The following is a 26,946-nucleotide window of genomic DNA, read 5'->3' on the forward strand; positions in this document are numbered from 1 at the left end:
ATCTATATAAGACTTTTTAATTAATTTTCTCAATTATTTTGTGTCTTTTATAATTAATACATCATCTTTTCTTTTCATTTGATTTGGATTTAATTAGATGTTGATATATGAAACAAAATCCACTTTCAAATTCTAAATGGATTGATTTAGACTGAGTCCTTCATTTATATGCATAAATAATAATATGTTTTTGGGTTATTTTGCTTTGAGTTTTATAATATTTTTCAATAAAATAAAATAATGAACCCTATCCCACGTTAGAAGAATCATTCATAACGTGTTATTTTATCCGATCATCTACAACAGGCAGAAATTTTTTTTATATTAATTATGTCATATCATTTAAAATGAGGAATTTAATTATTTATTATATTGTCAAATGATAAATTAGAATCAAGAATAACAATTCATTTCCATAGTCCGTAATCCCTTAAAATGAAGAATAATTTAATTTTAAAATCAAAATATGATAAATTATTGTCCCAAAGAAAATGACAATAATATCCTCAAGCTCTATAAAGTCACTATTGAAGATTGCTTTTAGCAGCGGTTTCGGTTTTACACAAAAGGAACCTTCTAGCATCTACACACTATCCACTACTCTTTTTCTTTTTCTATTTTCTTTTTTTATAATTTTACAAAAATAATAATTTTTAAGATAAATTAAATTAAATATTAAAATTCTCTTCTTTATAATGCGTTTTCTCTTCTCGTCGCTAGTGCTGACTGCATCTTCGATAATCCTCATCAATTAAATCTAGCGCACGAAAATGCATCAGGGTCCCACGTACTCCTTTTCCCATCACATCAACCATCCCTATTTGACACGTGGCATCATACGCGTCGCTAATCCTCTTCCCGTACGTTTCTCCCTCCCTTTTTTTTTTCTTTTATTTCCCTCCTCCTTTTGTCTAATTAATTCTGCTCTCTCTATACGTCTCTCTCTCTCTCCCTGTGCTTCATCAATATTCTTCACTTTTCCCCAAAAATTTTTTTGAAGGTATGATCAGAGCTTCAATCATCTTGTTTTAATTTAATGCTTGGTTAATTTGAGTGATCAACATATATGTATATATATTTGCTGATAGAGTTGTGGTTTTTTTTTGTTGGTTTTAGTTCTTTTGTTTCTCAGTTTTGACTTTTAAAAATAAGAAATTTGTTGTCTTCTTGATTAGAATCGTTTTTTTTTTTTTTAATTTATTGAACGAAATTCAACTCTTTCTGCTTGTTTTATCGATCATTTCTGTTCAATTAAACAGAAAGAAGAGACTTTTACAGTTTCTTTTCGAAATAGAACTTAATTGAGCAGTTTAATTTTTAATTTTTCTTTGATTTGATTAAATGGGTATAGTCTTTGTAGTCACACAGGAAAAGGTTTTTTTTTTTTCTTTTTAAAAAAAAAAAAATAATGTAGAAATTTATTTGTTTTGGTGGTTTTAAAATTTTAATCATCTCTGAGTTTTTATTTTTTTATTTTCCATTTAAATAATATTAAATAAATAATATGGGTGGTTTTTTTATCATCTATGCTATGCGATACATTTCTGGCGCTGCACAGTCTTTATGTTGTTGACACCTGGAGTTTTTTAATACTACTCGATGTCGATGTCTTGGTATTTGTAATGAACTTATCCGATGTTCTCTCTCTTGTCAGCGCAAATACATAAACTGGTGAACAAGCTGGTGTCGTGTCAAGTCTTGAAAGGGGTAAGATGGTTGGAGAAGCAACAAACTTGAGGAGTGAAGAACTGAACTTTTGCTTTGAGAAGCTGATGATGGTTGGTGGTAATAATAGTGGGGTTGTGAAAATGAAAGGTTTGGCCATCACTGAGTGGAAAGATATCCCCATGGAGCTCTTGTTGAGGATCGTTTCACTTGTTGATGATCGGACGGTCATCATGGCTTCTGGGGTTTGTAGTGGATGGAGAGATGCCATTTGTTTGGGCCTCACCTATCTATCCCTCTCTTGGTATATGTCCTTTTACCTTCGTTCAAGGGTTTTTTTATTTTGTTTTTATTTAGATTTTTGTGATTATTCTTGGTTTAATGTTTGTGTCTTTTATGAAAAGAAATGAAACTGAACTGATAATCATGTATAATAAACTCCAATTTTCAGAAACTATTTTGGAGATTGTTTCAATTCTTCATCTGTTTGTGTTACAGGACTATTTTTCCATTTCCAGGACATGCTGTTCTGGCACTGTAACATAGATTTCAACTTAAAAAGTATGGATCTTTACTTAATGGGAGAACCTAAAACCATTAGTTGGGTTTGTGCTTTTTGATTCTCATTGAAGTTGCTTTGCGGATACACTTTCTGTGAAAATGGCACTGCCTATGTAACTGTTTTGTTAACATTCAAGACCATGTATAATTGTTTGTCATTTTTGGATTCTTTAAGTGGTCCTAAGATGTTAGAGCTCCCATAACAGTGTTGGGGTTTTTTAGTTCTGAATGGGAGGAATCAGAAGGCCGAATTCTGGAGTAGTATTCTATCACTTCACTTCACTGCTCACCTTAATTTTGAGTTTAACGCTAACATTCCTTTAATGGTTGTTTCTTTATGCCTGGCCAAAATTGTTGCTCTTTTAGTTTTATTTACTTGGACAGGTGTCTAGCAACATAGTGTTTATGTGACTTTCACGGGGGCTTGGATAGCTTCTCTACACATTAGTTTGGTCTTGACTGAAGTTATGAATAATTTTTGCTTGCGGCCCAGCAGCGGGTTGATTGCTTATGGATTGAGTGGATTCTCTCATTCATCTAAGGTGCTGCTGGATTCTCTTCAGAATCTTGCTGCAACATCTTTATGAATTCTTGAGAATTTTTTTTTTATTTTTTTTTATTTTTTTTTATCTGTAGGCTAGGTGAAGTCTTGTTTTGTTTGTTAGCTGTGTCTTGTTTCTTTGTTTTATCTCGTTGGTTACTTGTTTATAATTTTTATGTAAATGATTTGTGTGCATGTCTCTATGTATGCTTCCATTATATATGTGCATGTGTTTAAATAAGAAGCAAAATATTTTATGTTTGTGCTTCCTCTGTTGAGAAATTCCTCATTATTCTACTCACTAATCACTTGCCATCACTATCTTTACTTTCAGGTGCAAGAAAAACATGAACAATTTGGTTCTGTCTCTTGCCCCAAAATTCACAAAACTGCAAACTCTGGTGTTGCGTCAAGATAAACCACAACTTGAGGATAATGCAGTTGAAGCTATTGCAAATTCTTGTCATGATTTGCAGGACCTGGACCTTAGCAAAAGCTTCAAGCTTAGTGATCGATCCTTGTGTGCCTTGGCTCTGGGTTGTCCTAATCTTATTAAACTCAACATCAGTGGGTGTACAGCTTTCAGTGATCATGCTCTTGCATATCTCACTGAGTATTGTCGGAAACTAAAAATTTTAAATCTTTGTGGATGTGTAAAAGCTGCAACTGATTATGCATTGCAGGTATTATGGATTTATTACTTGTAATGTTCTATATGCCTCTTAAGATGTGAAATGGCTCTGTTAATATGCATTAATTATGTGCAGGCTATTGGGCGTAACTGTAGTGAGTTGCAGTCTTTAAATCTTGGATGGTGTGAGAATGTTGGGGATGTAGGAGTGATGAGTTTAGCATATGGATGCCCAGATCTCAGATCCCTTGACTTGTGTGGCTGCGTTCACATAACAGGTATTTTATGTGTGGAGGTGATTATTTGGTTTCTTAGAAACTGTTTGTATTAATCATGTGTATTCAATAGGTTGTTGTAGTTAAATCTCATGATCAGATATGACTGAACTTTAGTATCCTTGCAAGGAGACATCACTGAACAATCTGTGTATGTTTCCTTTCTTTTGGAAAGGTAATAGCTTTCATTTTTCTACCTAGTCACTTGATTTTGGTCCTCTGTTCCATTGAGTTTTGTCCTTAGGCACGCATAATTTTCTGCGTTTCAATTGAGCTGCCATCAAACTTTTTTGTTGGGATAAGTGTGATTGCTTGATGACAATTTACACGAGCAGTAATGCTAGACTTACCGACTTTGACATACCGACCCAACTACCCAAATCTCAAAATTCAACTCAATTCACATGAGTCGGTATTTCAAAGTCGGTAGTTGGGTCGGTAAGTCTAGCATTACTGTTTACACGAGATGATGTTTTGATTTTTTCTCTGGCCTGGACCTCTGCATTCTTGATTCCAAGGGAGAGGTTGCACCATATTGTCTCATGTCTGGTTTAATGTAAAATGTTATGTTCTTTCAATATCCTAGACAATACACACATCGTAACAAAAGTGTTGTAGATGAGAGAGGTTATCCATGTACCCTTTGATTTAATACAGAAGTGTAGTATTTTAGTGCCAGCTATAGTGGATGGCAATGGTTGCAATTTTGATTTGGAATTTAATTTGCTGTGTCTTGGTTTTATTTCAGATGACAGTGTGATTGCGTTGGCAAATCGGTGTCTGCATCTGATATCCCTTGGCTTGTACTATTGTCGCAACATCACAGACAGAGCAATGTATTCGCTGGCCCAAAGCCGAGTGAAGAACAAACCTGAGATGTGGGAACCCATGAAAAAAAGTAGGTATGATGAGGAAGGGCTTAAGAGTCTGAATATCAGCCAGTGCACGGCGCTCACCCCTTCAGCTGTTCAAGCATTATGTGATACATTTCCTGCACTCCATACCTGCTCTTGGAGGCATTCCCTTGTCATGAGTGGGTGTTTGAATTTGACATCTGTGCATTGTGCTTGTGCCATCCAGCCACATCCACATCGTACAGCAAACTCTATTCCTCACCCAGCTCATTGATACGCTCTTTAGGCTGAGGAATGTCAAGTTCCCTTGCTTGAGGCCCCAAGAGGGAGTATAATGCCCCCGTGTCGTACATATGGTTGTGTTTAAAATTAGGACTGTGGCTTTATTTTATTTTGATTTTTATCTTCTTGTGTTCAAAGCTATGTGTTGGATGGTGGTTGTTTAAATGTTGAGGAAATATATGCCTTATGTAATTACAGGCTGTATAAATATTCCAAAATCATATCAATCTATGTTGAAAATCTGATTTTGTTTGTGGAAAAAATGGCAGGCTCTAGAGGTTAACACTTTCAGTATTACTCTTGAGGGGAATAACAGCTTGACTTTCACATTGAGGTAAAAAATATAATTTATATTTATTATTGAAATATTGACTTCTACAATGAATGTTCAATTTGAAATAAAAGTTTATAAAATAAATAATACAGTACCAGTGGTGCGTTCTTTTGTAAATACACAATCATACAACACAATTCATGGCTTGTGCCAATCTCTGCTCTAAACAAAATCTTCAACTCAACAAGATGTGTTTTCTCATGTGCATTTTCACTCTCTTATGGGAGGAAAATGGCAGTCATTGTAACTATTAACGTCTGGTACAATTCATGCTACCCATTTGCATCTGCGTCATTTGCTTTTATACACGATTTCATCATCGTCCACATCAAATGCTGGATTGCACAGGCATCTGAAGAGTCTTCCAATACCCTGCAAGCATGAAAATGGAGCTCAAAATCCATTCATTCAGCTCCAAGAAAATGAATGTTCTTCCTTGGAAAGATAGCTTCTGGTAAAGCTTCATTATGTGCTTTTTGTATGTTTGTGATTGTCGGTGTTATTTATTTATTTATTTTATTGGTACCGTAAATTAAAAGTTAAATTCTTTAAAATTTGAATAATGTTATAATCACTGAAAGTAGTACACTGAATTCATGCACGAATGACGTGACACAATGCTGACCGTTGATTAATTATTAATTTATAATTAATCAACGATGAGGATTGTATCACGTCATTCGGTGTATAAATTCGATGTATTATTTTCAGTGAATGTATTATTTTCTTTAAAATTTTCTACCGTACCTGAGTGAGTAGAGGAGTTCGATAGGAAAGAGCTCTTGGTGATTCTTCTTCGCTGCTGCTGTCAGAAGTATTTCCATCATCATCTGTATCAGCAACATTTTTCTTCTTTGATGTTCCAGCATTCTCCGTTTGCTTTTCCTGGTTAGAAAACAGAATAGGTATTTGTTCATATTTTTTATTCATAAATAATAATCATCCTCAACTTCCCATTTTAAGGCCACGAGCATTCATTTCTAATAGGTACACGGAAAAGCTCAGCTGAAATATAATCATGAAATTCTTCATTAAACCATGATAAATCTTGTACCTGAAATATCTTCCCTAGAATTTTCAAAGCCAGAGCTCGAGCTCTGAGTTCCTCCTTCTTAGCATTGTTTTCTTTTAGCACCTGCAAACAAATTTAATTTAAAGACATGAGATGCTCTAAAGCCAAAAATTTCTCAAGCATAAAGGCAGAAGGGCTATTTCCTAACTTTTTACTGAACTCTATTAAGCCTTAATCCCAACTACTTAATAACAATACTCTAGAAAAGCAGATACGTATTCAAAACAGAGAGCCAACTCTATAGAGACTTTCAAAAATAATGAGCAAATAAGTCAACTGAAAGAAGCAGAAGCTTACCATTTGGCACACATGTAGAAGGGTTACTTCAATATCAACTACATTCAACTTCCACACAGAGCTCATCAATGTCTCTTTGTTTAAGCGAATATGTGATTCGAGATCATTTTCAGGGCCACTGCCATCCATTTTGAATTGCTTTCGGATGTCTTCTTGAAGTTGCAGTAATTGACAAGCACCTGGACTTTTTATCTCAACATGATCAAGTGTACAAAGAAAATTCTGAGCGAAAACATTTATTTTTGAAAGGTGGTATTATGATACCTTTAGCAGCTGTGATCTGTGACTTCCAGAAGTGTCCCTTATTGCGAACCCACTCGGCAATAAATGGGACACCGAGATAAATGGCCTTTTTTCCTAGTTCTTGAGCTGCCTGTCTTGAGTAGATGTAGCCAATAGTGTGTAATATATCCAGTCCAAAAGCTGTTTCTCAAGGCAGTAGAAATTAGTAATCACCATTATCATTCATTGTGAATAGATAGTGATATTCCTTATTTCAGCTTTCACTTCAATGACTTGTTGCTTTTACCCAAAACAGTTTGAAAACGGAAACCATAGAAGATTCGTGAAGCAGTTATGTAATAAAACAGTTAGCCCTTAATTGACATAACTCTTTTCACTTACAATAATGCTAGACGTAAGAATAAATTTACAATAATTTCTTGTACAAAGTAATGTGGCAGGAGATGAATGGAAGAGTAAATAAAAATAAAATTCACTCTTCCATTCATCTCCTGCTACATCACTTTGTATTAGAAATCTTTATAAATTTCTTTGTACGTGTAATATTTCACTTAAACTTGTTAGAACAACCAAATAAATGTGATAAGCAAAACTTTCTACTGTGTAGTTCACTAATTCAAGAAAATGCAAATAAATAGTAGCTTTATGCCTACATTTAAAACTAGAAAATTAGTACAATTTATTTGTAAGATGTTTAGAACAGTATGTTTTTGGTATACAAAATTTAAGAGCACTAACCAATTAAAACAATGCTATGCTTACAATTGAATCATATAATCAAACAAAAAACAAAGGAGAGTAATCATTTACATGAGTTTTGTACAATTTTTATCTGGTTGTATGACTTAATTGTAAGCAAAACACTAACCAATCAATTAATACATATGCAAAAAATAAATCTAGTATTTGTCAACATTTGTGCCATCTATAATGAAAAACAGAACCTGAAAAACCAGTAGGAAGCTTAATTTACCAGCATCAGTCAGCCGTTTAGCTTCCGATTCTGCACGCCATAAGAATCCATCTTTGTCACCTCGAACATATTGACTAAGAAAATCTTTAAGAAATCTTGCTAGCTTCTCTTCTCTTTCCCTCTGGACACCCTGCAATGTATTTGTTGCATACCGCTATAACTTAGGAAAAAGGCTATATGGAAGTATACAAGATCTATTCCAGAACTAATTAGGCATAGAATAAAACAATTTAGGGCATCCTCATTGAGGTAAGATTTAAAAAGCATCAGGGGCGATAGCAGATCATCTGTAGGGATCACACATGAAAGGCTGCTTTTGGAGTCTCAAAAGAGAAAAGAGCCAATGGGCATTAAGCGCTGTAGCAAAAGATTTATTCATATAAAATTTGAGATTCAGAAACTACAGATCACCACATCAACAATAGAAAATGGATAAAAGTGAAAGAGCAAAAAATTTAGCTAGCATGCTCAATTAATATAAATTAAGATCCTGTAAAACATGAATATGTTTTATACTGTTTCAGGTTTGGCATACAATAAAATTCGCCCACTTTAAGAAAATAAGATTTAAAAATAAAGCTAGAATCAGAGTGATGATGACAAGTTATTAAAATATGTGAATGCAATCAATTNACATATTGACTAAGAAAATCTTTAAGAAATCTTGCTAGCTTCTCTTCTCTTTCCCTCTGGACGCCCTGCAATGTATTTGTTGCATACCGCTATAACTTAGGAAAAAGGCTATATGGAAGTATACAAGATCTATTCCAAAACTAATTAGGCATAGAATAAAGCCATTTAGGGCATACTCATTGAGGTAAGATTTAAAAAGCATCAGGGGCGATAGCAGATCATCTGTAGGGATCACACATGAAAGGCTGCTTTTGGAGTCTCAAAAGTGAAAAGAGCCAATGGGCATTAAGCGCTGTAGCAAAAGGTTTATTCATATAAAATTTGAGATTCAGAAACTACAGATCACCACATCAACAATAGAAAATGGATAAAAGTGAAAGAGCAAAAAATTTAGCTAGCATGCTCAATTAATATAAATTAAGATCCTGTAAAACATGAATATGTTTTATACTGTTTCAGGTTTGGCATACAATAAAATTCGCCCACTTTAAGAAAATAAGATTTAAAAATAAAGCTAGAATCAGAGTGATGATGACAAGTTATTAAAATATGTGAATGCAATCAATTAAATTTCATATGTGACCTATCTACCAAACCAAAGAATCAATTGAATCATATCAGGAAAAAAGGATCTTCATATTTAGTTATGAACATGATCATGAATTGTTCTTTATAACATACTTGCCTTCAATTTTTCATGTAGTTTTGCAGGATTGTCACTTTCGCCAGCTAACTCTGAAGAAGCCATAGATGCCACAGCCAAATGTCCGATGTAATCCTCGAACAATTCACTTCCAAAGAGAAGAGCAAAGACAGCTGTGGGATCAAGCATGGTATCTCTGAGATAAATAAGACATCAACTATCAGGGTTGAAACATATCCGAATGTTTTCAGTGCAGACATTATTTATCCAGAATCTTCATTTGCATCTACCATATATATTTTACTTCTACTACAAATTTATGGAACCACAACCTCTTTTTGAACTTCTTGAACACTTAATGATGCACTGGGCTAGTCAATAGAATACACTTCCAACGCCATAATCCGGCTAGCAACTTAGCAGAATCCAAGACATTATAAAAATCTAGATAAGCTCACCCCTGAAAATCTGGATAAGATATGAAGATCATACCTAGATATGCTGTATTTTCCATTTCTGTCATATGCATCTCTTTGTACTGGATCACTCAAAACTTGATAAGCTTCACCAAGTACCTACATAAATTAAGGGTCAATTAATTCTAGAGACAAGATAACAAGAACTGTAATAAAATAAAATTATTATTTAATCAGGAATATACATGTTTGCACGCTTATAATAGAGTTGAAACATTGGTTAAGGCAAAATAATAAACAGCATCTTTTATGTCAAAAATTGGTTAGGCTCCATTTGATTTATGGGAGAAAACAATGTAAAGTAAAAATAATAATCTTAAAATGGATCAGAAGATGGATTAAGTAAAAATAGAATTTGAAGCAGATAACTTACCTGAAATCTTTCAGCAGCCTGAGGATCATTTGGATTTTTATCTGGATGGACTTGCCTTGCCTGCATCAACAATGCCATTTCCCAATCATATTCTTGGACTTTAATATAATAGAGAAATACAATATCACAATGAGAAGGGCTCAACAAAAGAGAAAAAAAAAAAGAATAGAACAAAAGAAAGCCTAAAAACCCATTGACACATTAGGCCCCATGATCTTTAACAAGCAAAATTCTCATCTAGATTCAACAACCAGTGATCACCAAAAAGCCAAAGAAACTAATAGAACTAAGAAAATTACAAGAAGACAGCCGACAAAATAAAATCCAATTCAAATACCATTCAGTTAAATACAATCTCTTATCACACACAGATATATCAAACCTTGAGATAATAAGCCTTGCGAATCTCCTCCTCGGAAGCCGATGGACTCACACCAAGAACATCATAATATTCAGTTTCCTTCACCATTCTTGATCTTGTGGTGATGATGAGCAAACCCAACGAAGCTTCTCTAGTGAGGAGCACTCACAAATCTTAATCTTTAAAAGTGAAAGATAAAAAGGGAGAGAATAAGATAAAAGTTTAAGTGCGTGAGAGAGAGAAAATGTCCATTTTTATCAGCCCCACGAGCTTCACTTGCCTTTCCAGTTCTTCACACTAATAAACAAATACCCCAAAATGCTTTTTAGCGGGAGAAAAACAGTTTTTTAACTGTCACAATGGTGGCGCTTATCATACATGATACAAGTACAGGACCAATTTTATTTGAATTGCTTTTCAAGTTATCAGTGCTGTCGGTGGGCTGAGTTTGGGCCTGGTGTGGGCCTTCTGATCCAAAATTTGGATGGGCTGGGGCCCAGATGGGCTTGATTTGGAGCCCACTGACTTCTTTCTGTAATAGACAAAAAAAAAAGGTTGATGCATCCAAAAGTAAGTGTTTGTTAAAAAGCAATGAATAAAGAGATGTTGCATAAAATTTTGAAGCATGGGTTAATGGGAAGTAATATAATTGTTGTGCATGTGGGATGTATCACCAAAAATGGGCTCCTCAATGAAAAAGCAGTCGCTATTTGTTAACTAAATCTGGAAGGTGCATGACCTCGTGAACAAGTCTTTGTAATTTTGAATTTTGATTAGTTTTCTGGAGAATTTTAGATTAAAAACAATATTTAAAAAGAGGTCCTACCGGGAGTCGAACCCAGGTCGCTGGATTCAAAGTCCAGAGTGCTAACCACTACACCATAGAACCAGTTGTGTAATGATATTCAAATGTTATCAATAAGACTCATCAATAATATTTAAACTCTCCCCTTTTACTCGACCCTTCGATTAGAGACTGCAAGTATAAACATATCCACGATTTTTTTTCAAGTATTATATGCCTCTAGATTATCATTTACCTTTAACAAAATCATGAATGTTCACCGTTCGTATTGAAGAATGGAGGTGGAACTTGGATCGATGTCAGTTCGTAACCCTTTTTTTTTATTTTTTTATTATTATTATTTTGTAATAAGCTGAATTCAGCCCTGCTCACTGTTCAAATACCTACTAAACTTCAGTAGTAAATACGTCATTGTTTTCAATTTTGAGATAGTGAAATATAATCATATAATTAATGCCCCCTACTATGAAACGACAATAACTTGCACAACAAATTAAAAATCAATAAATAAAAGATCATTTAACATTATAATCCATTAGCAATTACATGGTACATAAAGCATGGTATAAAATATTAGTGACAAAATTTTTTACACTTAAATCTGCCTTGAGCCGATAACAAAAGATTGGCATCCTCGAAATTACAAAACGAAAAGCTTTTAATTGCATGTATGGCTTTCGGCAGAAGATGTAAAGATGCATGCTCAGGTGAGATCAAAATTTCAGGGAGTCCTTTTCTAATGATTCCTCCCACTCATTTTTCTGTAAACACTCCACGGTCAAGTCACTAAACAAACAAATACGGCGACGTTTTACTTCCTGGGCTTTCCTCGTTTTCCATTTTTACCAAATTTTTTACCCTTCTTTTGACCTTTGTTCTTCATATGAGATATTCTGTTTGCCTTCTGCTGCCTCTCCTTCCTAACCTGTTCAAGATCTTTAATCTCTGAACGTACATGAGCATTAGGTACCGAACGCTGCTGCTTCTTGCCTCCTCTGAAATTTCTATTATCCCCTCGCAGGCGACGATCTCCTGCACAGAAGCATTTTTACATAAGGTTCTGTCCTGTAACTAGTTTTGGGGGTTAGAAAGCAGGCAGTTAAAATCCATCACGGGCAATAGTCAAACTAGATAGAGGATCATAACACAAAATCTCAACTTTTTCTGCTGCACTCACAAAAACAATCAAGTAGGTCGTCCGTGCTATTTTCCAACCCACTTGAGGCCTAGCCTCATTAACAGCTAGCTCTATGCCAAGATGGGATATTCAAGTTCAGTAGCTAATGTTTATGTATTTAGTTAAATATTTTAAACATTTGAGCAGATGGTAAAAATACGAGGATATTCAAAATTCAGAAGAACTTTAAATATTTACTAGAGGAACTTCCATTTTCGGAGCATTACCTGAGAAGCTTGTGGATTCCTCAGAATTTCCTTCATTACTTGTTCCTTGAATAGATACTTTCTTGTGAGACCTTTCTTTCCACTTCTTGTATATCCCAGTTTTTGTAGCTTTTACTTTAGCACCACTCTCTGTCTTTACCTGTGTACCAAGAAATAAAAATTAAATAAAAATGAAAACCCCAGAATTTTTCTATTACTTATTGTGGATATAGAATCATTACATACACCAATAAACTCCATAAATTGTACCCCAAAAAAATGGTTGATGATACTAAGTCATCAGTTAGAGAAATCAAAACAGGAAAAGAGTTTTAATGAGAGAGAGAGAGAGAACCTTTCCACTGGCTGTAACTCGTTCACCATTGTTCAACTTGATGTACTTTTTACCCCTCTGCAACCCCACAGTCATTAGGCAAAAACAATGAAAAATATGACAAAGATAATAAATAGAAAGTAAACAATCAACAATTTGAAGTACCTTATCCCAATGATATACTGACTTCTGTTTCTGCAAGCCTTCACTATCATCTGCAACGAGATCTAGAACAGCAGCTTCCAACCTACAACCATTGATTAGCATCCATGAATGCCCCAAAGGTTAGAACAAGAGCTAGATGTTCATCAGATTACATGCATTAAGATCAGAACTGCAGTAGAAAATTTGAGGTCCTCAATTCTGGGTGAGAAACGAAATTTAAATTCTCCAAAAGATAAAGCACGAATTTGAAAATCATATTTTCACATTAAAAGTTCACCACATTCGTGTATATATACACATACACATGAATGTGGTGAACTTTCGATGTGAAATTATGATTTTCAAATTCTTGCTTAAATATATATAATTTTTTATACCCAAAAAGTTCTTAAGACATTCTCCACATGTTCACTGAGTTCTAACCTAGGGGCTACTTCTGGAATCACAGAAGTGGACCAGGTCCAAGCTAATATAGTTTGTATAATGCATATTCATCACCAGGACAGATCAAAACCAGTATGCAAAAGAGAATAATACAATACTACACATCAATATATACCTATTTGATCCAAAGCCTTGGTCCCCTCTAACCGAGAGTCCTGCTTCCACATGCTGAAAACAATAAAATATGCAAATTAGTTGGCCAGTAAATGAAAAATTCGAAGCATGCATTCAAACACACTGCTATAACAAGAAAAAAACTTCATAGTCCCTGGGATATAGCTTCACTCACAGTTCAGGACACCTTAATATTTTATTAGCAAAATCGTCCTCGAATTAAACAGACATTACTGACTTTTGTTTCTAAACAGAATATTTTTTCAGTAAAGTCTAAATTACCCCTAAATTGGAAAGCTATGAAATAAAAAATACAGAAATAAAATAATAGTTTTTTTTTTAAAGAATTTTATTTCTTTTATTCAATTTAAAAGTAAATTAAATAAAAAAAATCCCAACAGCCCAAACAAAGCCCTTTTTGTAACTTTCCTCACTGCCCCCCATTCCAGCATTATCTCCACTAGTTCCTCCCCTCTTCAAGCTGCCCCCTCACATATTCTTCATTCTCTCCTCCCTCCTCTCTCCACTACTGAGAAAGCTTGGAAATCCACCATCACGGATTCCTCCTCCAGTATCAGTAGAAAGGTGACGTTTATCTATAAAAGTCCATGAATCCCTATGCCCAAACATCCCCCCACCCATTCTTTCTTCTTTTCTTTTGTTCTTTTCAGGGAAAAAAACCCAAATGAATTGATTGTGGCTCTTTTTTTATTGTTGATTGCAATATTGTTGGGTAGTTTTGCGTGTTGGAGTGGGTGGTGCTTCTTTTTGCATATGATAACCTTTTGGGGTTGTTGGGCAAAACAGAGGGTGGTAGGATGGCTGCGCATGAAGGGTGAGTGAGTTTGCTGGCCATATGAGGAAAGGTGGATGGGGTTGCTGGGTGTGAAGGAGGGGAACTGTTGGCTGGTGATTTTTGGTTCCCAAAAAAAAAAAAAAAAATAATAATAATAATAATAATAATTATTATTATTATTATTATTATTATTATTATTATTCTGAGTATAATTTCAGTGGTGGTTTTGTGTGGTTTGCAATGGCAATGGGCGATGAGGCTTTGGCTGTGAAGAGGTAGTGATATTATGTGAACCCGGTGGATGGTTTTACAGGAGGAGATTTGGCAAAGAAGGTTTAGAAAAAGAGATTTAGAACAATTTATTTTAATTATAAAAAAATTATATATAATAATTGATGAAGTTTATTTACTTTTATTGGTAAAACAGAAATAAAAAAACCCATCCTCAAGTAATCACCCGCTTTCATATTTTAAAATAGGGAAGTTTTAAACACTGATGACAAAGTCAAATGTATCCTTGGTCGTTAGTCTAAAACTGACGTCTGTCAAGTTGAAGGACAATTTTGTTAGTGAAAAATAAATGTGTCACTGACCGTAAGTGGACAAAACCATAAGGATAAAATACTTTTGATCCCTGCTATAACTGGAAAACTGTAACCAATTAGTAATATTGTACAAAGTATTTTTGAATAATAAATATAACCTCAAAGGATTGATAGAAACCTACGTGATTTGTTGGCACTGAACTTATAAAGAATTCTTCATCCTTGAAGCACTTTGCCTTTCTTTTATATCCAGAAGTTTCTGACATCCAAAAAATAAATAAATAAATCAAGATATCAATATCAAACAGAACGCAATGCTTATGTGGCTAGAAGTACCATTAAATTGTGATACCTAGTTTTTTTTTTTTAAAAAAAAAAAAAAAAAAAAAAAACATTCAGTACAATCTTTTATTTGTTGCAACGGTTTTCTTTCTATTTACTTCTGCCTCTATTTGAGATGGATGTCCAATCATACCTCTCTATATGTAATCATCCCTTCATTAAGTAAATAATTTCATATCTTAATTCTCATAAAGGAGTGACAATGCTTATTATTCAAACAAAGCTTCACAATTGAAAGTTTCTCATATAGAGTTAGTTTGCCTCAAAAACTTTCTTCACTGACTAAAATATGAAGAAGTAATACTTTTCAAATAAGAATAATAATGTGAACGATTCAATACTAGACAAGGATAGACACCTTTTTTCTCCAAATCCTTCAAAGAGTTCATTTCAGATTGAACTTCCTGCAAAGTGCCAAAGGATTCATTAGCTAAATACAAAAAACACAGAAAACCGCCAAAACTCATTGAGTGCAAATCTTGAAATTAGAATTCCAGATTTACTATATATATAATCCTGCCAAGCTTTCAGGCCCTGCAAGGTTAGTGGAGGTTAAAAACCAGTGGTACCCAGAGAGGGAAAGATAAAACATTCTTTTGATTGATAAACTGATCTGTTGAAATATGAAAAAGACAAAAAGCACCACAGGGTAAGTGGAAAAAACTTCTATATGCATGAGTCAAAGGCAGTCATTATCATTATTTTTGGATAAGAAACAAAATAAACTTGTCACGTTTTCTAACCCCTGAAGGCATTCATGCCATGTTTTGTCTCATATTAAAGTTCCATTCAAACATTTCAGAGCTTATAAATATATATTCCCATATATCATAGCACCAAAAATCGCACAACATTTCAGTAATGTTTCTCTACCTCATGATCAACAATAATACATTGGAAAAATCCCAATAAGTCACTGTTATAAACACAAATGTGCATACATAAGCTAAATATAACATGAACTTTAGGTATATTAGATGTAGGAATCCCAGAAAACCAGAAATGACACAAACTAATCACTGAAAGCTGTTTCTCACCTATGAATGACTTAGCAGAGGAAGCAAGTAAAAGTGATGATATATGGAGACAGGAGAACAGCATGATGAAGTTAGATAAAAAAATGTTTTGCTACGAAGTGCATCAAGTTCATATATCAGCACTCAGCCTGCATTATAAGATTCATATTAAAGGTTTACCTTCTCCACATTTTTAGTAGAACGCTGCTGATGTACCAAATTGATTATCTCCTCATGAACAGCTCTCTTCTTCTTCATCACATCAACCCATTGACTAGCTGAACCCTGCAATATAATCAGGAGAAATAAGAGCACCATCCAATATGTCAAGAAAATAAATTTAAGAATTGTTGAAGGCATCCAATAAAGCAACTGGAAAAATTAAGTTCAAGTCAATGTCTATAAGAGAACATTGTTAAATGAAGAAAGTTACCTGCACATGCTTTAATCTGGAAGCTTCACCTTCTGCTTCCAAAATGGTTTTCCTAGGTCTAGCAGTATACATATATCATTTTAAAAGTTACAATGCTGCACTTTGCATTCTCCAACCAAAAAAAAGAACGTTGTGTTTTTGTACGAGTAAAAAGCTTTAGCACTCACCTAAAAGCTTTCAAGCGTTCAGAAAAGGCCAGTGCCATTAATTCACCACCTTCCAGAACATTTTTGAAAATTGGATGCAAACCTTCGCAGGGTAAATCCTTCACTCTTCTAATGGATTCCTTTGCTGGTGAGGGTTTTGTCTTTGAATACAAGCGGAAAGCATTTGAACAAGTTCTCTGCAAAGAAGTCAGTTCAGCAGACGAATCAATGATTTCTCTAACACGATCTGAAACAAGATCAATGACTGTCTGGGGAAAACGCCCATAGACAGTTTCCCCATTTGCAACTGCTTGATCAATCTTGGACATAACACCATCCATATCCTGTAAAACCTCTTCCTCAGTGGGTGCAGCCCTAATTGGTTTTGAGAGAAACAGATGAAGGTCTAGAAGGTATGGCATATCCTCAGTTGTTACAAAGGAAAATGCGGTACCAGTCCGGCCAGCCCTAGCAGCTCGCCCTACTCGGTGGACAAAGATCTTAGGCTTCGGGGGAAAATCCCAGTTGATAACATTATCAAGCAGGGGTATATCAATACCCCTAGCCGCAACATCTGTCACAATTAACAGCATAGTCTTCCTTGCCCTAAACCTAGATATATGAATCTTACGAGCATCTTGATCCATATCACCATAACATACAGATGGCTCTATACCCTCTTCCTTGAACAATATATTAAGGAACTCCACATGATGTTTTGTGGAAACAAATATCAATGTCTGCTGCTCAGGACCAATTTGCTCTCTTATCAAATACAGCAATGCTGCATGTTTTTCTTCCTGCCGTAGGGTGAAAAAGGCAAGCTTCAGATCTGGGCTAATCTTATTGTCCACATCAAGCCGCACAAGATGAGGATCTCGCAAACCAGCCTTGGCAAACTCAGCAAGGGCACTTGGTAATGTAGCACTAAAAAGCAACGTTTGACGGTTCTCACTGAGATGGGAAAGAATCTTATGCAACTGCTCAGCAAAACCCATGCCAAATAGACTATCCGCTTCATCAAAAACAACATACTCCACTGTTTTCAATGACATATCATCAACCTCAGACAAATGGTGCATCAGCCTACCAGGAGTTGCAATAATAACATCAGGGTTCTGAGCTAATTCTTCAAACTGACTTTCCATGCTATCACCACCAACCAATAAACTAGTACGAAGATCTACAGCAGAAACAAAAGATGAATACTTTCCAGAAACAATCTCAATCAACTTATTTTATTCACAACTTACAACTGAAAGCTAAATCGGAAGCAACTTAAAACAACTGATCCACTTTTAGCTATCAATTTACTACTTTAATAATATCTATTAGTCCAGGGCAGCCTGACGTTACCTTGGTAATAACACTAATTACGCGTTATACTTATTAACTCTAATAACAATCAATAAAAACATAAGGGAATAAAAAGCTAGGAAATTGAGACATTTAATGAGTAATTTCATATAATGAAGGTTTACCAGTATATCTTCCCAACTCTTTAGTAAACTTCAAGGTCTGGAGAGCCAAGTCACGCGTGGGAGACAAAATGAGAGCTCTGACTCCACCCTGAGGCACGTGCTGATTTAGCCTCTGAAGCATGGGGACCAAAAACGCCGCCGTTTTCCCGGAACCGGTACGAGCCATGGCTACGACATCAACGCCGGCAAGAATTAAGGGCATGGTCTTGCGCTGGATTGGAGTGGGGACTTTGTAGCCCTTTCGTTTGACTCCTCTGAACACATCAGGACTCAAATTCAATGACTCGAAACCTCCAGATTTTGATTTCTTCTTCAGCTTCTCTTGGCGTTTTAGCTCCGCTTTAGAGCTCACCAGACGATGCGCCTGAGACGACATCGAGTTGAGGCTATTAAATTTTTCTCGCAAAACAAACAGAGGCACAGAAGAAAGAGGCTGAAATATGAAGTTTTAGGTTCTTAAACCCTGTAGGTTTTTTTTTTTTTTTTTTTAAATGTCATTTTTACCCCGTTTAGAATCAAAACATTACATTTAAGCGCAAAAGGCTATAGTTGTAATTCTCTACACTTTTGGGAAATGGAATAGCCCAACGATTATGAACAAAGCATAACACTACACATACAATATTTTTATATAATATTTCTCATACAATATGATATGGTAAAAGATGATTGATTGATTTTAAATTAAAAATAAACTTTCACCCAATCATCTTTTTCCACATCATGTTGTATGAAAGTATTGTATGTGTAATATTACTGTATGAACAAACGGCAGCAATTTGTATTGATAGGGAAATCTGATAGTTTTTGGGAGGGGATACTTTGGATTTAGGTACAATTATTTCATGAATTACAACCAAACATATACAAGTTTTAATTTGTTCAAATTAGGGACATTAAATCCAAACTAGGGGTGTCAAGCGAACCGAGTTACTCGTGGCAAGCCGAGCCACTCGCGAGTATCTCGAACTTGACTCAAGCGATTCGAGTGTCGCATCGAGTCGAATTCAAGCTTCTCAATACTCGGCTCAAGCAGCTCGTGAGCTTGCTAGATCTTGACAAGGTATATATACAAGTTTTCCAACTATTGGGGGTATTTATATGTACCATTTTGCTACTAAATTATGTAAAAGTGACATTTACTTCCCTTCAACATTCGAATTTCTTACCTATCTTCTTTTGCCAAATTGCTCCTCTCTTTTTCTTTCTCCTTCACCACCTCTCTTCTCCTTCTCTTTTCTTCTTCTTCTTCACCTTTCTTCTTTCTTCTCATGCTCTCTTTTCCTTCTCCTTCTCTTTCTCTTTCTCTGCCCCGTCCCTTCTCCAACAATCTAAATCTAGCCAAACTTTGGCGGCCCATATCTGCCCAAACTTTGGCAGTCCGGTCTGGTCATCGCTTGCCCAAATCCTGGTGTTTGATTGTATTTTTTTTTTTTTCATTTTGTATGTCTTTGTAATTGTTTTGACATTGGTTCTGGGTTTAGTAAAGCTTTTGTTATCTATGTTCAATCTTGTACTCTTGTTTATGTGTACTAAAATATTTTGTATAATCTCATATGTTTGGGAAGAGAGTTTCAAGTGATTACTAATTAATTTGGGTTGAAGAAACATTTTCTGATTATTGACATTGGTTCAAACTCGAGCTCAAGCTCGATTTGCACAGATAATCGAGTCAAACCCAAGCTGAGCTCAAGCCCGCATATTTCTATCGAGCTTGAGTTCGAGCTCAACATTTGAAGCTCAAGCTCTAACTGTTTAAGTGAGCTGAGCTCGAGTTTCCCAATACTTGGCTCGATAACACCCTAACACTAAAATAGTAATCTTGTTCAATTTAGAGATAAAACAGACACTAATTTCAATTATCAATTTAGAGACACTTGTGAGTAATTTAAATTTTAACATAAAAATAACAAAAAGACTTAGATGCCCCTAGTTATTTATTTGGTTATAGTCTTTCAATTTAAAATTTGAACACTAAAAAAAGTTTAAAATTTAAAAACTTTGTTTGATTTCAAGGTTTAAATATTAAAAATAATAAGAAAATAAGAAAAAGCAAAAACTGGTTATAAAAAAAAATATATATATGACAAAACAAAAAAGAACAACCATTTTTATTTTTAAAATTTAAAAATAATTGAAAACATAAAATCAAAATAAAATAAAGGAAAAGACTTTAGCTTTTCCCTATGTTAGTGGCGCAACCGGCAAGGACTAGCGTGGCTGGCCAATGTCTGACTGACCTTGCCAGATCAAGATTCAAGGCCACACCAAGGGTCCAAGGCCAGGCTAGGGCAGAGCTTGTACATATCCAGGCTGACAACGCTGACCCTTGTCGACTGTGCCGTTAGCCTAAGGAAAGCCAACAACTTTTTTTTTTTTAATATTTATTTTATTTTTTAATTTTAGACATGTGTCAATGTTTTATTTGATAAAAATATTTTAGTAGACTTTATATTGCTGTTATTTTTCTTATCACTTATGCAATTTCTGATGTGCCTTCGTTCTCTATTAAACGTAACTGCAATTAATAGAAAGTGTCCCTAAATTAAACAAATAGAAATTTTTGTTTGTTTTGTCCCTAAATTAAACAAATTAAAACTATGTCTGTGTTTTTAATATTTTATTGATAATATATTAATATCCCTTTTTGGGAGTAGTATTTTTAGGGTTTTATTTCATTTATAAGTTGTTATAGTTTTAGAATTATTTATTATTTTTAGAGTTTTATTTGATTTATAGGTTGTTTTTTTCTCTTATTTTTCCCAAAGTTTTAAAACCCAACCTAGGTTGAAACTCGACAAAATGGCCGAGTTCTAGGTTGACCAGTTTGACTGATCAAACCGGTATCCAAAAGTTTGAAATCTAACAAAAATATCCCTAAAAATTTACAAGTCCCTATAAGTTTAAAATATTGCAAAAACACCCCAAACACCACTATCGACGTCGACAAATAAGGCTTGTTTCCGGCGACGACAACACTCCCCATCATCACGAGAACACTCCCCTCGGCCTCCTAACAAAAAATCATCTCATCCTTTCCCCCGTTCACCTCCCCAATCGTCAGCGACATTGTTTTGCAATTTTTGGTCGATTCACTCACCGAAAATTGCCGTTGTTGACACCATTACACGGCTATTCCTCTTCAAAAGCCATAACATTCCAACCTTCAATTGTTACCGGATTGATGTCATAATTTTTAGGGTTTTTAATGAATAGAAAAGTTTGTAACCCGACCCGGCGAAGGCTTGAGTCCCGATTCAACCAGGATGGGTTTAAAACACTGATTTTTCCTGCATCAGAAAGCCAAATCACATGAACAAGGATTAAAAAGATGCAATTTCGTTGATCTTATTACAGTGCTATTGAAGAAATTAATTCATTTTTTTTTTTTTTTTTTCTCCAACATAATTTAGGATTTATACCTTCTTAAAAACAGTTGAAGATTGAGTACTTTGTTTCCAGTAAAAGGCTTCAAATCCCATCGTTCAACATTTCATCTTAGGCAAAAACAAATGTTTCTCAGTACAGTTAGAAACAGCTCCAACAAACCTTGGGCAAGACCAATCCATTCATTCCGTAAAGATTTTGTCACATATCAAGAATAAAAATACATTAACAGATCACTGGGGGCCAACATCTTGTAAATTCAGATGTTAGCCTGGCATATTAATCAAGAAGTGCATCCAAATCCCAATGGGGCAACAAAAAAAATGCATCAATGGAATATTCTTCCACTTTCATGCTTGGATTCTTATCGATTTGTAAAAGCCACAACGAAACGAGCACTAATTAAGAAGGTATTTCAACTATATGTATGATGGGCATGGTCATAAATCGAGATCTTGATATGTCTGGTCATGAGACCTCAAACCGGACCACAACACAAGTAATGTTGTCAGAGCTCCCACGTGCATAAGCTTCTTGTATGAGCTTCCTTGCTGCAGCTTCTGCATCAGTTATTTCTTGCACTACATCCACAGCATCCTGTATGCAATCACCAAGATAGAAAACAGATGTAACTACGTAGGTTTCTATGGAACAAATAGTTTAATAAAAGAAAACGTCAATATGTTAACAGTAAAATTCGATTCTATCTATAGTATCCAACATAATCTTTTGCCAAGAGGAAAGTTGTTACACACAAGACTAGTTACTAGACTCACCTGATTCGATAATACATTCCAAAGTCCATCGCTGCCAATGATGATAAAGTCCACACCATCAATTTCTTCTTCCTAAGCATTGTGCAGTACAACATCAGTAACAAGGGATAGTTCTCATGCAAGATGTTAAATGTGATTTAGCAAACTGTATAATTGCAATATACTGTATCTTAACATATGAATTAGTATATGAAGTACTCTGAAAGATTTCAAAAAGAAAAGAAGAAAAGAAAGATTTTCCATTCAAAGCCAAATGGAAATGTTGGTGTGTAAATTTAAGTTTAGATTATAATTCCATTGATAATTAATTTTGCATCAGTTACACAATTCCAATGTCCTCCAATCCGCTTCTGGCATGGTTTTGATATAAAACAACACATGTTCAATGTAAAAGAGCAGTCAAGTTATATAGACCATAGCACTGTTTTGATATAAACAACACATTTTCAATGTAACAGGGCAGTCAAGTTATATAGAACCCTGCACTACCTGAATTTCTGGCTCAGCAACTACAAACGGCTTAAGTAGTTTGTCTCCAAATGCACGAGAAACAGAAAGGACACCACCAACTCGCCATGTTCCTGCAATGATATAAAAGTTCTTTTTACGTTTCAAACACTGGCATCAAGATAAAAGGTTCCCAAAGCTTTAGTCAAACTTCAATTACTTGATAAACTATAGAGACTAAATTTAAGTTAATCTATAAACCCAAACACCGTGTATCTAAACCAAATGTGATCTGCATACATCAGCATACAATACAACGGACAGACAAAGATTCATGCATATAAGACCAAGAAAATACATTTTACCTGCCCAAATAATAAAACCTCCAGCTTCTTCAATCCTTTGCCGCTCATCAGATCTATCAGGTTTATGATCAATAGACAGTGGAAGTGCTAAAAAAAAAAAAACAATAAATTCTTTATCAATAACTGAAAATTTCAACTGTTAGTTATACATTGTTATTTTAATACAAATCCAAGTAAACCAGAGCTTCATAAATGTCCTTGTGAGACAACATTATTGACACGAGAAAAGCATTTATTAAATATACAGAAGAAGTTTTTTTCCCCTCTTCTTTATTTTCTTTTCAAGCTGACTTCGCAACAGTATTAGACTGAATTTGGTAGCCCATTATTTGGCCATAATATTAGAATTGGATGAAATAGGACATTACTTTATTTAGAAATTTAAGGCATGATATCTACAGGTCCACTACATTCCAATTCAAAGGATCTAATTCCAAATAACCAAACAGTAAGTTCCATCCATAGAAGAGAAGACAGCTACCTGAGCCAGCTCTAGAGGCAACCACTCTGGAATCACCAACATTTGCAACAAGCAGCCGATCCCCTAACAGCATAGCAGTTGATGCAGTTGACCCAGCATCTTTTTGCTGACCTTTCTCTTCATTAAGGTAATCCACATCTGTCTGTCTGAAAACTTCAACTGCAATAAAAAATTTGTGCCTATTTGACTATCCACAAAGAAAAAAATTCGAAATAAAATAAAATATGTTATCCACATGCTGACGTAAGAAAAACCGAAAATACTTCGTACCAATAGCTGCCTTTGTGTCTTTGATAAAATCTGGATGACTACTTAAATTCTTGAATAGGTTGTTTTTTAGATACTCTGCAGTTCTGGCACCACCGTGACCTAAAATGGAAAAAGGAATCCTTTATAAACCCACCAAATAGAAAGGTAGGAAATACACAGAACCACTTCAACTATTACAATCATTTCATTAAAAAAGATAAAATGTAAAGCAGAAAGGAATAAAAGACTGTCAACTTTTGTTTGTTGCAATAAAATATAAAAAAATACTAAAAAGCAACAACAAACCATCGAAAACTCCAAAAAAGGCAACCATCTGACCATCAACTTCAGATATCCTTGTCTCATAGAAATCCTCCATTGAAGCCCTTTTACCTCTAAAACTGGAATATCCATAACTGAACTTTGCAGATCGCCCTCCAGTGAGAAAGCTGACAAAAATAATGAAACTGATAATTATTGATCCATGCAACTTATATCACTACTCTATAGCAGGGTCAAATAAATGTACACAAATTGCCACATAACCGAGTTCAGCAAACTTGATGGCCATCTAAAGCGATGAGTCCCATAATCTCAAATTTTCATTTGAATGCCAGTTTATCAGTCCAGAACAAACTCAAAACCACTTATGTAATAAAGCATATTTGTTTCAATTCAAGGTTCAACAAGAATAGCACATAGCCATACAACCTAAACGCAATAGCACTAAATTCTGCTAAAGATATCCTGTAGGCGACATGAATCCAACATATATAACCCATGAGCTTTTCCAACCTGATAGTTGTCATAAGTCCTGTTACTTCAAATAGACTTGTTTATAAGTTAAGAAAGAAAATTATTAATTTATGCATAAAGCTAAACAAAATGTATATAAATTGGTTAAATTTTGAGATTTTATTAGGGTTGCAACAGAAATTTATTTGCAAAGAAAACTATAAGAATTTATGAACTAAATAGTTGCTGTAAATGATGCAAGACAGGAATATCAAAGTAATTTTAAACAGTAAAACACATGCAGCAACTTCAAATTTGAGGAAGGAACAGTGCATTATAGCAGTAGGGCATCCATTCTTCAAGAACAAATCACTTAACTCAATATCCCATTAACCAATTCTTGCAATTCTAAAATCACAGAAGCATATTTATAAAACTTAACTCTTACTTAACCTAATTCCACAGGATTCATAAAATCTCAGACAACACTCCTAACAAACGCCCAATATTATAATGTAGCTTGTAAAACATGTCATAACTTCAGCGTCACAAGTCAAATAATACTACTGCCTCTAGACATAAAGCGCTTTGACCAAATAAAGAAAATTGTTGCTTGCCTAACAGCTAAAACACGACAAGCAAACTTTTTTAAAAGCAACTCACATCCAAAAAAGTTTGCATATTTTTCACATTAAACATGTTCTTTCGACATAGATTTGATTCATTCAACAGCCATATAATCAATCAATCAAAGACCTCACAAAGTCAAGACAGAACAAATCTAAGTCAACATATGACATTAGAATCAACAAATCCACTTAATAATTAATATAACACAACAAACGAAAAATGAAAAAAGAAAGAAGAAAAAAAAAACCTCATGCCACCACCACTCAATAGGGCATCTGGATCCCGAAGCGAAATCATAGCCGCTGGTGATGGGGCATCCCCGTCGGGGAGGTGGAGCAGCGGCGGGTGAGGGGAAGGGGAAGGGTCCGTCAGGTTGGGTGTTGAATGGATAAAATGGTGGTGGTGGTGGTGGTGGTGGTGGTGGTGGAGGAGGTGGTGGCGGCGGCGGAATCTATATATCTATATCTGTATATATGTACGGATTTAAGTTTGTTTAGTTTGTTTAGAGGGTGCTGGTTGTTAAAGAGATACGTAAATAATAATTGAATTTGAATCCAATCAGGAATGGTATTCATTTAAATCTTTACTACTTGCCATTCATCCTCTAATTCTCCATGTATTCTTTTGCTTTTTGACATTTTTCCAATAATAATAATGCAACTCAGGTGGGTCTCTTTATTTAATTATCATTATCTGGGTAGGCTTTGAAACATCTTATATATGTAGTTATTTATTTATAAAAGGCCGAACGACTTGGGCATACCTAAGGTTTGTCGTAACGATAAATTGGTACCTAAAAGGTTTGGAAATGACAAACAGGTACCTTCTGTCATGTGCTATTAGTGATTTCTATTTGTTAATAGTGAAAAGACTAAAATGCCCTTAAAAGTTTGATATTTTAGTTTTTTTTTTTTTAAATTTCTAAAAAACCCCCTAGGTTTGCTAATTTTACTAAACACCCCCATATATAAAAAGTTTGTTAAATGAAAAAAACACCCCGACCACCTGCAGTGCCAGATTCCAGCCACCACCGTCGAAAACTGGTCAAGAAATTGCGTTACGACACAGACCCTTCGGATTTGTGTCGTAACGTGTCGATCTAGATCTGGCCTTTTCCAGCCAGATCTGTCGGAAAAGGCTAGATTTATGTCTAGATCTGGCCGTCGTGGCCGCAAAACTCCATCTGCGGCGTCGACGGCCAGATCTGGCCTTTTCCAGCTAGATCAGCCACGGATCTGGCTGAAAAAGGCCAGATCGATGCGTTTCCGGCCAGATTCCAGTGGTGGTGGTGGCCAGAATTTGGCACTGTAGGTGGTGGGGGTGTTTTTATCATTTAACAAACTTTTTATATATAGGGGTGTTTGGCAAACCTAGGGGGTTTTTTAGAAATTTTTTAATTTATAAAAAAGAAAATATCAAACTTTCAAGGGCATTTTAGTCTTTTCACTGTTAACAAACAGAAATCACTAACAGCACATAACGGAAGGTACCTGTTTGTCGTTTTCAAACCTTTTAGGTATCACTTTGTCGTTACGGCAAACCTTGGGTATGCGCAAGTCGTTTGGCCTTTATACAATTCAATTCTTTCAGATTACCGAGGGCCCCTTTGTTTCAATATTATATCCCAATCCTATTGTACTACTATATTCTAAAAACTC

The 26,946-nt window shown here is 34.9% G+C and overlaps 4 protein-coding genes and 1 non-coding gene across 6 annotated transcripts; 1 reads left to right on the plus strand and 4 right to left on the minus strand.

Annotated features, from left to right (window-relative positions):
• Positions 1-1,632: 1,632 nt before the first annotated feature.
• On the plus strand, positions 1,633-5,072 carry LOC116117187 (F-box protein SKP2B-like). The gene is made up of 4 exons (XM_031403215.1): positions 1,633-1,969; positions 3,102-3,450; positions 3,535-3,676; positions 4,422-5,072. The coding sequence occupies exons 1-4, from the start codon at positions 1,713-1,715 to the stop codon at positions 4,799-4,801; spliced, it is 1,128 nt and encodes a 375-aa protein (XP_031259075.1). The 5' UTR covers positions 1,633-1,712; the 3' UTR covers positions 4,802-5,072.
• A 327-nt stretch (positions 5,073-5,399) lies between these two features.
• Positions 5,400-10,396, minus strand: LOC116117188 (chaperone protein dnaJ 10). Its single transcript, XM_031403216.1, has 10 exons — positions 10,236-10,396; positions 9,854-9,913; positions 9,497-9,579; positions 9,047-9,200; positions 7,729-7,858; positions 6,777-6,935; positions 6,513-6,691; positions 6,198-6,278; positions 5,891-6,028; positions 5,400-5,515 (listed from the first exon to the last, which is right to left on the minus strand). Exons 1-10 carry the CDS (start codon positions 10,320-10,322, stop codon positions 5,435-5,437), a joined length of 1,152 nt encoding a protein of 383 aa, XP_031259076.1. The 5' UTR covers positions 10,323-10,396; the 3' UTR covers positions 5,400-5,434.
• A 635-nt stretch (positions 10,397-11,031) lies between these two features.
• TRNAQ-UUG lies at positions 11,032-11,103 on the minus strand. The gene has a single exon. It is a non-coding gene; the product is annotated as a tRNA-Gln (tRNA).
• Positions 11,104-11,617: 514 nt separating this feature from the next.
• LOC116117241 (putative DEAD-box ATP-dependent RNA helicase 29) lies at positions 11,618-18,651 on the minus strand. Its single transcript, XM_031403275.1, has 11 exons — positions 18,219-18,651; positions 16,759-17,920; positions 16,592-16,649; positions 16,339-16,443; positions 15,501-15,546; positions 14,983-15,059; positions 13,461-13,513; positions 12,902-12,983; positions 12,758-12,814; positions 12,424-12,562; positions 11,618-12,051 (listed from the first exon to the last, which is right to left on the minus strand). Exons 1-11 carry the CDS (start codon positions 18,592-18,594, stop codon positions 11,831-11,833), a joined length of 2,376 nt encoding a protein of 791 aa, XP_031259135.1. The 5' UTR covers positions 18,595-18,651; the 3' UTR covers positions 11,618-11,830.
• A 3,106-nt stretch (positions 18,652-21,757) lies between these two features.
• On the minus strand, positions 21,758-25,799 carry LOC116117244 (probable protein phosphatase 2C 11). 2 transcript variants are annotated; one of them, XM_031403279.1, is made up of 8 exons: positions 25,536-25,799; positions 24,230-24,372; positions 23,945-24,043; positions 23,675-23,833; positions 23,194-23,280; positions 22,871-22,962; positions 22,382-22,453; positions 21,758-22,202 (listed from the first exon to the last, which is right to left on the minus strand). In XM_031403279.1, exons 1-8 carry the CDS (start codon positions 25,583-25,585, stop codon positions 22,074-22,076), a joined length of 831 nt encoding a protein of 276 aa, XP_031259139.1. In that variant the 5' UTR covers positions 25,586-25,799; the 3' UTR covers positions 21,758-22,073. The 2 variants fall into 2 exon arrangements, with proteins under 2 accessions (XP_031259139.1, XP_031259138.1); XM_031403278.1 differs by lacking the exon at positions 25,536-25,799 and adding an exon at positions 24,635-25,097.
• Between the last annotated feature and the right edge of the window lie 1,147 nt (positions 25,800-26,946).

The sequence above is a fragment of the Pistacia vera genome, unplaced genomic scaffold, assembly GCF_008641045.1.
Source record: "Pistacia vera cultivar Batoury unplaced genomic scaffold, PisVer_v2 Contig800, whole genome shotgun sequence".
Lineage (NCBI taxonomy): Eukaryota > Viridiplantae > Streptophyta > Magnoliopsida > Sapindales > Anacardiaceae > Pistacia > Pistacia vera.

Excerpts from the sequence above, each read along its gene's own strand:
- LOC116117187 (XM_031403215.1), top strand. The coding sequence starts at position 1,713 with ATGGTTGGAGAAGCAACAAACTTGAGGAGTGAAGAACTGAACTTTTGC. Across the intron at positions 3,451-3,534 it reads CAACTGATTATGCATTGCAG|GCTATTGGGCGTAACTGTAG; the intron begins GTATTATGGATT and ends AATTATGTGCAG. Across the intron at positions 3,677-4,421 it reads TGGCTGCGTTCACATAACAG|ATGACAGTGTGATTGCGTTG; the intron begins GTATTTTATGTG and ends GTTTTATTTCAG.
- LOC116117188 (XM_031403216.1), bottom strand. The coding sequence starts at position 10,322 with ATGGTGAAGGAAACTGAATATTATGATGTTCTTGGTGTGAGTCCATCG. Across the intron at positions 9,201-9,496 it reads GGAAAATACAGCATATCTAG|AGATACCATGCTTGATCCCA; the intron begins GTATGATCTTCA and ends TATTTATCTCAG. Across the intron at positions 7,859-9,046 it reads AACTACATGAAAAATTGAAG|GGTGTCCAGAGGGAAAGAGA; the intron begins GCAAGTATGTTA and ends AATACATTGCAG.
- LOC116117241 (XM_031403275.1), bottom strand. The coding sequence starts at position 18,594 with ATGTCGTCTCAGGCGCATCGTCTGGTGAGCTCTAAAGCGGAGCTAAAA. Across the intron at positions 16,444-16,591 it reads CCAGATTAAAGCATGTGCAG|GGTTCAGCTAGTCAATGGGT; the intron begins GTAACTTTCTTC and ends ATTATATTGCAG. Across the intron at positions 12,563-12,757 it reads GAGTTACAGCCAGTGGAAAG|GTAAAGACAGAGAGTGGTGC; the intron begins GTTCTCTCTCTC and ends CTTGGTACACAG.
- LOC116117244 (XM_031403278.1), bottom strand. The coding sequence starts at position 24,732 with ATGACAACTATCAGGTTGGAAAAGCTCATGGGTTATATATGTTGGATT. Across the intron at positions 24,044-24,229 it reads CTTTTTTGGAGTTTTCGATG|GTCACGGTGGTGCCAGAACT; the intron begins GTTTGTTGTTGC and ends TTTCCATTTTAG. Across the intron at positions 23,834-23,944 it reads AGACACAAAGGCAGCTATTG|TTGAAGTTTTCAGACAGACA; the intron begins GTACGAAGTATT and ends TTTTTATTGCAG.